Below are 10490 nucleotides of genomic sequence, written 5' to 3' on the forward strand. Positions count from 1 at the left end.
TATAATTTATTACCAAACCATGATAAATTCAGGCAATTTGAAGTAAACATCACATGCACATAAGACTTTTACTATATTTAAGCGACTAAATGAGAAACATATTACAAACCCAAAAGTAAGAAGTAAAAGGTACTTATTAGGTTGCTCAACCATGTCGTAGTGGATGCCATTTTTAGAGCCGGCCATGAGCTGTTAAAGGCTCTGTTCTATTCAGATACAAATATAAAAAGTACAAGGATCAAGGTGTTGAAAAGCAGTATGAGTGAATCCATTGCAGTCAAAATCAAAATAATTACTACAATAGAATGAGAAGACACGATTTAGTCAACTTTTTAATAACTAACTAAAGATACACCGTTCCAATAACTAGAAAGCAGTAGTATATATACATTCCCCGGACATACTATAACAAAATAACAGAAAAGCAGCAAAACCATATCCAATTTCCATTTACGGCAAGACACGCCTCCCTGCAAAGAAGGATGCAACAATGAGTTATGCTTCTTTGTTCATCAGTCAGCAAGTTTTAGTAGCCTAATAAGGCAGCAGATGAAGAAGAATGAATCCTACTAGTCATAAAAACAGAAAAGAGTCCTTGAAAATCAAACGAGATTCATTTAGATTGTAATCACTTCTATATGATTGTTTTGACAACTTTCATCGATTTATATGTCTTGAAACCCAAAAAGATTTTATCACTGTATCCAAAATAAAGAGTGGACATCCACACTATTTTCCTTGATCTCTGTGCTGAACATGTGTGGGAAGTGACTCGTTCAGATCACTAAAATAGTCACCACTGACAGTCTAAAACCATACGGAACTTATTAAAGCTTTTCTTGTTCAACATATGGATAAACCTTAACAAAAAAGTATTGTGAAATCATTATTCTCCCTCACAGGATAATTATTTTTGAGGAAAAGACACAAGATCATCGTTCTCTTAATAGATTGATGAACAGATGTCAACCAAAAGCATGCACTAAATGAGAGATGATTATGAAAGAAACAATTAGCTACTTTATCCCAAAAGAGAACAAAAGAGTAATTAACTATATTAATGAAGCTACAAGGCTTCAGTTCTCAAGAAATTATCCACTGCCAAAAAGGTGGATTCCGAACAAGCAGTTGTCAGCCATAGCTACTATGTACATGAAGATATCAGACGATAACTCTTGTAAGTGGACCTGGTAAAGCAATGACTTCTACATACCTAGAAGAATCACTTCTTAGTGGCAAATCCATGCAGCACTAGCATTCCAAAATTGATGGTTGAGAAGCAGCTTATAGTTGCCATTCAATGGGAGGTATTCCCATCTTTTCCAAAAGTTGATTTGTCTGAGAAAAATGCCTGCAGAAGTAATCACCAGTTGAAGGCAAATAAAAACAGTTTGATGTTATAGCTTCCTAGTCAATTCAAGCATGAAACTTGATAATGTAAAGACAGCACTGTCATTTTTAAAAATTGCAGAAATCTCATGTTAGAAGGTGCCATCTCCTCAAGCACAAGTAAATGGCAGGATGTTGGCCACTGTGACTCCATATCCCACTGCATTCTAGCAAAAGAAACTTCATCCAATCACACTACCATAAATGGTTGAGTCAATAAATGGGTGGTTTATTGACCTGGCCAAAAGTTGCCTGGGCTGAAATGGGCTATAACCCTTCACATCCAATTCTTATTATGTTCTAATTTTTTATTCGTTGTTTTGTAATTTTTTAGTACCTAATAAAACTTGCTTTTTCTCTTTATTATGGTTATATATATATCAAATGAAAAGGTCCTTCTGAAAATATTTTGACAAGATTTTCTTGCGTCAATATGGGCTATGCATCAGCCCAACTTTTGTTGAGCTGAGCTAATAATAAATGTAGAGGGGGGGGGTCAATGACCAGCCCAAATTTGGGGATGTTTTGCTGGTTGGGCTTGTCATGATTCATGGGCTAATTTTGACACCCCTAAACAAGACCGAGATAAAAATTATCATTTTACACAAAATTTAAGATCATAAGCTGATCCAGAGTTTCTTATTTTTCTTGTTGAACAAAGAAAACAAATAAGAAAGTAGTTATATAAGTTCCTGTTTGTTCCTTTTGTGAATAGGAGAACAGAGAACTTGTGACTTCAAAGGAAACCAGGCCCTTGAAACAAATAAGAAAAGGCTGATTGGTTGCTCATATGCATCAGTCATGTTGTGCATCCCCTCCCCCCCAACATATTTATTATCATATAATACCTCTCATAAAAGTAAATAGGAAAAAATGTTTTAGAAAATAAATATTTAATGCAACGTAATAACTAAACTCATATAACATAACAATAGCACTCTGATATATAAAGCATGAAATGCATAAGACGAATTTCAGTTGAAATGAGTCTGCTGTCAAGGGAACTCACCGACATCCAAAGAAGCCTCTATTTGCAGACAAGCCAGAAGGGTGTGCTGATTTCAGAATATGGTGCTTTGTTTCATCAACTAACCTGTAAAGGAAAAGGGTTAATTAGGAGGGAAATGGAATAGTTCCCGTTGAACCTTGTCTGCACAATTTCGAATCAATTTCAAGAAAGTAGAGCTTGAACAGCGCAATTTCATTCCCAGTGTTTATAACAGCGCAATTTCATTCGCAGTGTTTTTACAGTTAGATTTGATCTTTTATCAAATGAAAAGTCATCATTTATGGAATCTTTCATTAGACATTCGAAGCAATTACCTAAATCGTAAACTTAAACCTTTTCAGCATAATGGAAAATCAATACCTAGCATCTAAAGTTGTACTAAGGATACCTCACTGGGATGTCGCCGTAACTAGCTGCAGGTATTGCTATTTATTTCTAAGCCAAGGAAACAAAAAATCAGAAAGTATTGTAGGGAGTGCAATAGATCTGCCAATCCTGAGTTGATGGTGTAACAGTTGCTCTTAGAGAAAGAAAAAAAGGATAAAACAGAATAGTTGCAACTCAAGTGGAAAAGGATGACCAGCTATTGTTCCAAAATTCCAAGCATGTAACAAGAAAAATATAGTAGTTTACTTTATAAATAAAATATGTCTTTTTTTATCTTCAAGAAGTATGACATGAAAAAGAATACCAGTTCAAATGATATTCTAGTCGACCTTGTCTAAGAGTGCCTTATGCAGCTTTCACTATAGATGGCATGCTATGTTTAATATAAAAACTTAAGCTTGAGAAAAGACTGGTGAGAAGAAATATTCCGTGAAATATTCTAGATGTCATCACTCTAAGGGCACATAACAAGTTTGACACAAAAAGTGCAAATTTATAGGAGAAATCCTTGGTAACATGTAGCTTTGGGAACTAATATTGAGTGAAGAATTTCAGTCATAAAATTTCTGAAAGAAAATAGATACAAAGATGTTCCACTTCTTACTTCTCTTCAAGGTCCATTCAGTTAGAATTCAATGCACATTAAATTAGATGCTGACAGTCAAATTAAATGGCTCTCCTAAAGTACCAGCAAGAAGCTGAAAATGGAAGCAAAGCAGAGATTTTAATTCACAGGAAATTTAACCAGAATCTGCTACTGGACGTTCAAAAATGTTTGCAGATCATCCCCCTATCCTTGTACTTCTGCTGAACACTTAAACTTGCAGGTATAATTCCAACAGGGGCAAAGGTTACAAGTGATGCCCAAAAAATTACCAAGACGTCTCGAGACTAACTACAATAAAGTCTGGATTTCCAGTCAGATATTAATAAACTTAATAGAGTACTAGCAGCCTTGTGATGAATCACCTGGCTTTTGCTTGGGCATAGTTACCCCACAGAATGAAAACCACTCCCTCTTTCTTCTGAGAAATTGTTTTTATGACAGCATCTGTAAATTGCTCCCAGCCTTTATTTGCATGAGAATTTGCCTGATGATGCCTAACTGAGAGTATATCAGGGAAAACAAAAGGCTCAAAATGCAATTGATTAGTAGAAGACAAGAAGCAGTGTCATAGCATCTCTTCAAAGAAAAAGAAAAGCATATGACATGATAAAGTATTCGAGAACAAATGAAGAGTCTTCTTCAAAAAGGTAATTGAAAGTGATAACTATGTGTCTATGTAAAACTGATTCATAATTACACAGTACTCAGGGAGCACTTTACAGCAAAAGAACTCCAAGAACCTGAAGCTAATCTAAATACCTAAATGGAGTCTAATATATCCAGAATTTCTGCAGTTTCTACAGAGTAGGATAGTTGTCAACCATATGTATACATGTACAAATAGGAACCTATCTGTATCATTGTGCACTTACTATCGACAGCCATCTAACAAGATCTTCCCACATTCTTTTGCCTGGGATTTTAGCTTCTTTGATATTTCTGCCTAATCCGAACCCACAAGTTGCTTTTGTGTGTTAAGATCAATGGCTGAACTTAACTATTTCCCTGGAAGGGTAAAGCGATGAAAAGTTGCACAGTTGGCCTAGATCAAGTCTAGGGTACACTCCACTTTAGCTTAGGCAGCATTTAAATGTTTGCTTTGCTGGTGAGATCTAAGCTCAGTATTAATCAACAAAATAGACCTACAGCAAGTTGTTGACTCGATTAAGTCAAGAACTAAGAAGCTATTAGCTACGAATGCTAGAGAACGCGTGAAATTTTGTTGTATTACTGCTGACAGAAATATTCACTATTAAAATGAGCTAAGCTTGTCTAACTAAAAATGATGAGCCAAAGCCCTATTATAAAAGTATAAAGCTGGTTGGCAACTACTAGTAAGATTTCCTTGCATGCTGCTCTCTAAAAGCTTCTCTCGCTTGTAGCATAATACGATGCTAGATACTGGTTAGTGGTCAGTGAAGGAACCAGGTGTTCTCCCTTCTGGGACATCCAATAAAATTGGAAGGAGACACAGAAGATTAGCATGGCCCCTGTGCAAGGATGACACGCACAAATCGAGAAATGGTTCTAATTTTAAAAAAAAAAAAAAAAATACTGTCAGTGTTGCTTGTGGGCATGGGCACTGCCGGTGCATTGGCCACAAACAAGTGGGCCAAAGTAGGGGCAAGAGTGATTGTAAGTTGGTGCAGCCAAGGCCAAGCCACTCAAATCGTACATGGCATTGAACTACTTCCAATAGCATTATGGAGCATCTTCAACATCATGGGACCAAGATTAGACAGCAACAATATGCAGGCAAATTCTATATGATAGGTTTCATGTCAGTAAATCTTTATGTTTCAGTCATGTGTATGCAACCCAAAAATTAGGCAATAAACTTAAGCATAAAGAAAGTCTGAAATATGACAGATATGATGTCTCTGAAATATGACAGATATGATGTCTAACAAGTAACAATAAGATTACAAAATACAGCAAATTTCACATTGCAGGAGATACCTTTGGTACAGTAGGCAACTTGTCCGATGCCTTCAAATTCGAACCTTAAAATATCTAGATTCATTAAAGATTGATTCTGAATCACTCTTAATTAACTACATCGTGATGACTTTCTCATTTATTTACCAAAATCAAATTCTCCGAACTAATAAACAAACACATTTTAATCGATTTATGGAGAGAGAGAGAGAGATTATGTCAGTTAGTATCTCCTTTTACTTCATATACTATTAATCTTCACAAGCACATCTGTGGCGATAGCAATATAATATAGCCCTAAAAAGGAAATGAGTATAAATTAATCCAAAAGGAATATGTGTAGATCAATATATAAAACCATTGAAGACACAAAAGAGTTACCTGTTAAAACAGCATTTAGAAGCAGAACGCCCTGTAAAGAAACGTGGTGTATGTCAGACAATTACATAAAGCAAGAAAAAACTGAAGGCTATAAAAGTGTTGTCAACATAGAAAAAATTGACCTTGGTCATAACTCAACCCCAAAAGTTAGCTCATGAGGTGAGGATTGCCCAAGACCATGTAAAAGACCTTCCCATCCCTAAATGACTGATGTGGGGACTCAACACCCCCTCGCATGTCCACGCCTGGCAACACTCCCGAGTGTGTAAAATAAAATATAGGGGCCCAACATAGAGTAAAGAGAAAAATTGTGATGGGTTTGGCACAGTAACCATCATAAGAAAATGAAATTTGGACCTAACTCAACCCCAAAAGCTAGCTCATTAGATGTGGTTTCCAAAGACCATATAAAGAGATCCTCTCATCACTAAATTAACTGTTGGAGTCACACCTCGGTGGGTTAAAGGGTCCTTGGATTCCTTATATGGTCTTGGGCAATCCTCCTCTCATGATCTAGCTTTTAAGGTTGAGTTAGGCCCAAGATCCATTCTTTACATGGTATCAGAGCCAGATTCACCCAATTCATTTGTTTCCAATGTTGGGCCCCCCATCTTATATTGTCCACGCTCTAGATGTCCAGTCCTGGGCATGCGGGGGGTGTTGGAGTCCCACATCAGTGGGTTAAAGGGTCCTTGATCTCCTTAGATGGTTTGAGCAATCCTCCCCTCATGAGCTAGCTTTTGAGGTTGAGTTAGGCCCAAGATCCATTCTTTACATTAACGATGTGGGAATTCAACAAACACAACTTATAAAGAGTACATCATAATTTACAAAGTTATTTTTGCTGTGTGGAAACATCGGTTTCATTTAATAGAAATTTAAAATTGAACCATGAACAACTCTAATTTCCTGCTGAAACTAAGCATGAATCTAGGATACGTACGCTCTAAATAAAAACCTTCTTACCTTAACAAGAAGCAAGCATGCTTTCAAGTATGCAAGTGAGCCAATGCTATGGGGGAGAGGTGTAAGTTGAGAATTTCTATCATTATACACCTTTATGCTACAGTTTAGTCCTAAATATTCGACCAGTGGCGTACAAAAGCGACAAATTCCAGATTTCGAACTACTTATCAAATTATAAATTTCTGACAGTTTACAGATTTTATATTGTTATGTATTTCAATCAAAATAAGCTTGCACAAATATCAACTTGGTCCAAGTTAGGAGTCACCGCTATTAGACAAGCATGTAGGAAACCACAGGTTCACCACGTACTCAATAGCTGGCCCCAACTTTAAGAAATAATCAGCAGTTGATTAAGAACAAATCATTGATCTTTAATTAGTTGATATTGGAATTTTAACGTTGCAACCATTTACAGCTTGTTACAGTTGATATTTGAATAAATCATTGATCATTACAGCTTGCCAGTTGACATATAGGTTCAGTGAACAAAACCGGCATAAAAATTATGCAGCCACATCTTGCCTAAACATCAAATATAGGTTTCCATGAAATGAATTGAAAGAGATCAGAAGTGGATGGTAGTTGAAATAATGGCCATGCTTCAATAGAACTTCCAGTGTCAAATATGTCACAAAAGACTCCAAGAATGAAAATTGTGAAGGTAACAAGTCATTGATTTTGACTGAACAAAATGATATACGTAAAGCACAGTGGAAAAAGAAATTAACTTCATATGAAACCCAAATAAAGTAGATGACAAGTTCCACCAAGAACTTCAGAATCACCTGTACAGCCCATTGTTCAAGATTTCCATGAACTGGTATTGAACAGCCCAAATCTTGCTTAAGTTCTTTATATATGTTCATCAGACTAGAAGGGACTTTCACACCTTTAGGCACCGAGAAAGAGAGGCCCATTGCCTGACCTGGTCCATGATATGGATCCTGAAATCACGTTGAAAAAGGATCATGCTGCTGTAAGTTAGAAAGATGTTTTCAGCAAAGGCTCAAAAATTTCTGAAAGTGTAGCTTCATTACCAACTTCCTATCATTACCAAATTCCTGAAGGCGATATCTGAGATGAATACCAGATTACTCCAATAAGATAGATGTCCAAAGAGAACCAAAGCAACTTCTGTATTTTATCTTAAATTAAGAGAACTCTATGTTTTTAGATTTCAGATAGTTGCATTTCAAAAACTAAGAAATTAAATAGCACAGGTGCACATGCGGCATAATGCTTTACTTTCTCCTTTTTGGGTAAGGTTGTAAGGTTTTCAATACAAAAATCGAGTTAATACAGATTGTGATTCCTTGAGAACATACTATTAGTGACATGTGAATTCTACCTTCAAACCTAGAAACTCTACCTGTCCAATGATGACAGCCTTCACCCTGTCAAATGAAGTAGTGTTAAGAGCATTAAAAATCAGTTGTTGTGGAGGATAAATTGGGACACCGCCATTAATTTCTTTTTCCACAAATTTGCACAAGTTCCCTGCATAGGGCTTTTGAAATTCCCCTAGCAGTGCTTCCAACCATGTCTCCTCAATCAACAGTTCCTGTAACTTCACATATCCAACTCCCTCACCTAACAATTGGTACACAAGAGATGTCATTTCAGTGCCTAGCAAGGAATAAGTAGTTTAACCAAAGGCTCTCTAAAGTAGCAATCTTACTTTTGAGTTTCGAAACTGAGTATCTACATTGCTCTTTGGCATGAAAAATCAAATATTATAAGTAGAAAAAATTCAATTATTACATTAGTATCTCAAGTAATACAAATACTGCAGAGGAAAAAAAAATATTTCCCGTTGGCAAGCTACAGCACAAAAGCCTAGACTTGTGAGAATTTATCACATAAAGCACAACCTATCTCGTGGCTTAGTTTGCTGACATGGTAAAAAAAAAAAAATTGACAGTGATAACAAGTATTATATATAATCAGGACAAAGCTTGTTGTGAATCAAATATACAGACGAGAGTAAAAAATATGTCCTTGTTCTTCTTACAAGGATTCTATGATATCAATCAGTGCGTCCACATCTTCTAGCAGTTCCTCCTTACACCAAAGATGAAATAGAAGAAACAATACATTTCAATTTGCTGCGCATTTACTATACTTTTCTGTAAAACATCTTGAATTTCTTTCCCTCCAAATAGTCCAAAACATGTAACATGATTTTTTAAACTAATCCAATTCAACAACTTTTTTTGTTTCTTTTAACAACATCCGTACATTAAAGGAACAACAAAAAATAAGCATGTACCACAAATATATGTCAAAACATCAAAACATTATAAGCCACATCAGTTAGCTTGTCCATTTTTAATTTGGAGCGACTATAACCAGAACGTGTAAAAAATATTTCCACAAAGCCTTAGTGGTCAAAGTTACCAGTACATGTGCTAGTGTGAGATGGCGAGTACATACACAGTGGAATAGTCCATGTCTGTACCAAATTGGCCCCAACAACACCATTGTGAAACAACTACGGAAATATGAATTGGTCAATATTTCTCGAGAAATGTGTCGGATTCTTATTTGGAATTTGCTTTCCTAATTTCTTAAAAACTATTGGATGAAGTTAAAATGCAGTCTTTGATACCTTTTGCGGTATTGAAATTGCATCACAATCGTTTCCAAAAAAGAAAAAAAGAAAAGAAAAACCCGGTCCTAACACAAACTTAAGTGAAGGAACCAAAAATAATTGTTTAACAGACCGTTTGGGTTTGATTTGTTGATTTTATCAGAACAAAGTTTGAGGTTCCTTTTTGCCTTTGCGAGTGATCTATTGAACTCCATTCTGGACTTTTGCTCAGACGTTAGGGATGATACGTCTTTGGGGTCTTGGGCACTACAAATCAAGTTTTCTGGCGAAGAGACCCGTTTTACGCGCTTTGCTGCTGGTTGCTTCAGCACATCCATTAGGGTTCTCGATGACGAAGACGACATTTTCTTTTTTCTTGTTTTTCTTTTTTGGTAAACGCAGTGGGGAGCAAAGAGGAAATGGGACCTAAAATCTCTGGCGGGAACACTACCAGGGGACACGTCATTTCATATTCTATAATCTCTTTTAATTTATTACTCGAGATAATACATCTTGAACTTGTGGTCAAAATTTACTTTTACATTCTAAACTAATTGAATAATTATTTATCTCTTTAATAATTTTAAAGTAAATTAATTTCCTCCTCTGTAACTGACGTGACAAAAAAAAATCGAATGAATTTTTTTTTAATAAAAAGGATCCACTTTTATTATTATTATTATTATATATAAAGTAACCATCTTCTTCATCTTTTCCAAATTCCCTCCCCTGTTTCCATCACCCTCATCCCATCCCACAACACCATTTCTTTCTTTATTTTTTTCGTAACCCACCACCCTCACCCACCCCGTTCTTCATATGAGGCGAAGCCATGGGAAATTTCGTCCATGAAAAAAGTTGAAATTGAATGTTTTGAGAAGTTTTTTGAACTAGAACTTTTATATTTTTGAGTTAAAATTTATGAAATTTATGGTACTTGATAGAAAATTTGTGTCAAAATTATCTCAAAGTTGACAACTTTGTTGTTTTAGTAATTCTGTTTTGTCTTTTGACAAGGGTGGTTGAACCCAAAATTCGATTATGAAAAAAGAGCAAATGGGTGATTGAATCCAAAATTCTGGAAATGTTGATTGTTAAAAACGCTGAGGGAGTTAGAATTGAAGGTTGAAATAATATTTTTAATGGAGGAAAAACCTTAAATTGATGTCTTTATGGTTGTTCTCTTGATGGTGTTAGAGGAAAAATGAAAAAAAAAAAAA

At 35.6% G+C, this 10490-nt stretch overlaps 1 protein-coding gene and 1 non-coding gene across 3 annotated transcripts; one reads left to right on the forward strand and one right to left on the reverse strand.

Moving 5' to 3' along the window:
• Nucleotides 1-246: 246 nt before the first annotated feature.
• On the reverse strand, nucleotides 247-9737 carry LOC107857607 (uracil-DNA glycosylase, mitochondrial). Of its 2 annotated transcripts, none has more exons than XM_016702441.2 (8): nucleotides 9404-9737; nucleotides 8029-8270; nucleotides 7466-7624; nucleotides 5712-5742; nucleotides 3755-3890; nucleotides 2399-2482; nucleotides 1214-1351; nucleotides 247-470 (listed from the first exon to the last, which is right to left on the reverse strand). In XM_016702441.2, exons 1-7 carry the CDS (start codon nucleotides 9633-9635, stop codon nucleotides 1285-1287), a joined length of 951 nt encoding a protein of 316 aa, XP_016557927.2. In that variant the 5' UTR covers nucleotides 9636-9737; the 3' UTR covers nucleotides 247-470; nucleotides 1214-1284. The 2 variants fall into 2 exon arrangements, with proteins under 2 accessions (XP_016557927.2, XP_016557928.2); XM_016702442.2 differs by having other exon boundaries at nucleotides 8050-8270; nucleotides 9404-9736.
• Nucleotides 4823-4928, forward strand: LOC124896342. The gene has a single exon (XR_007052700.1). It is a non-coding gene; the product is annotated as a U6 spliceosomal RNA (small nuclear RNA).
• Nucleotides 9738-10490: the final 753 nt, after the last annotated feature.

This window comes from Capsicum annuum, chromosome 2 (assembly GCF_002878395.1).
Source record: "Capsicum annuum cultivar UCD-10X-F1 chromosome 2, UCD10Xv1.1, whole genome shotgun sequence".
In the NCBI taxonomy this organism is placed as follows: Eukaryota; Viridiplantae; Streptophyta; class Magnoliopsida; order Solanales; family Solanaceae; genus Capsicum; species Capsicum annuum.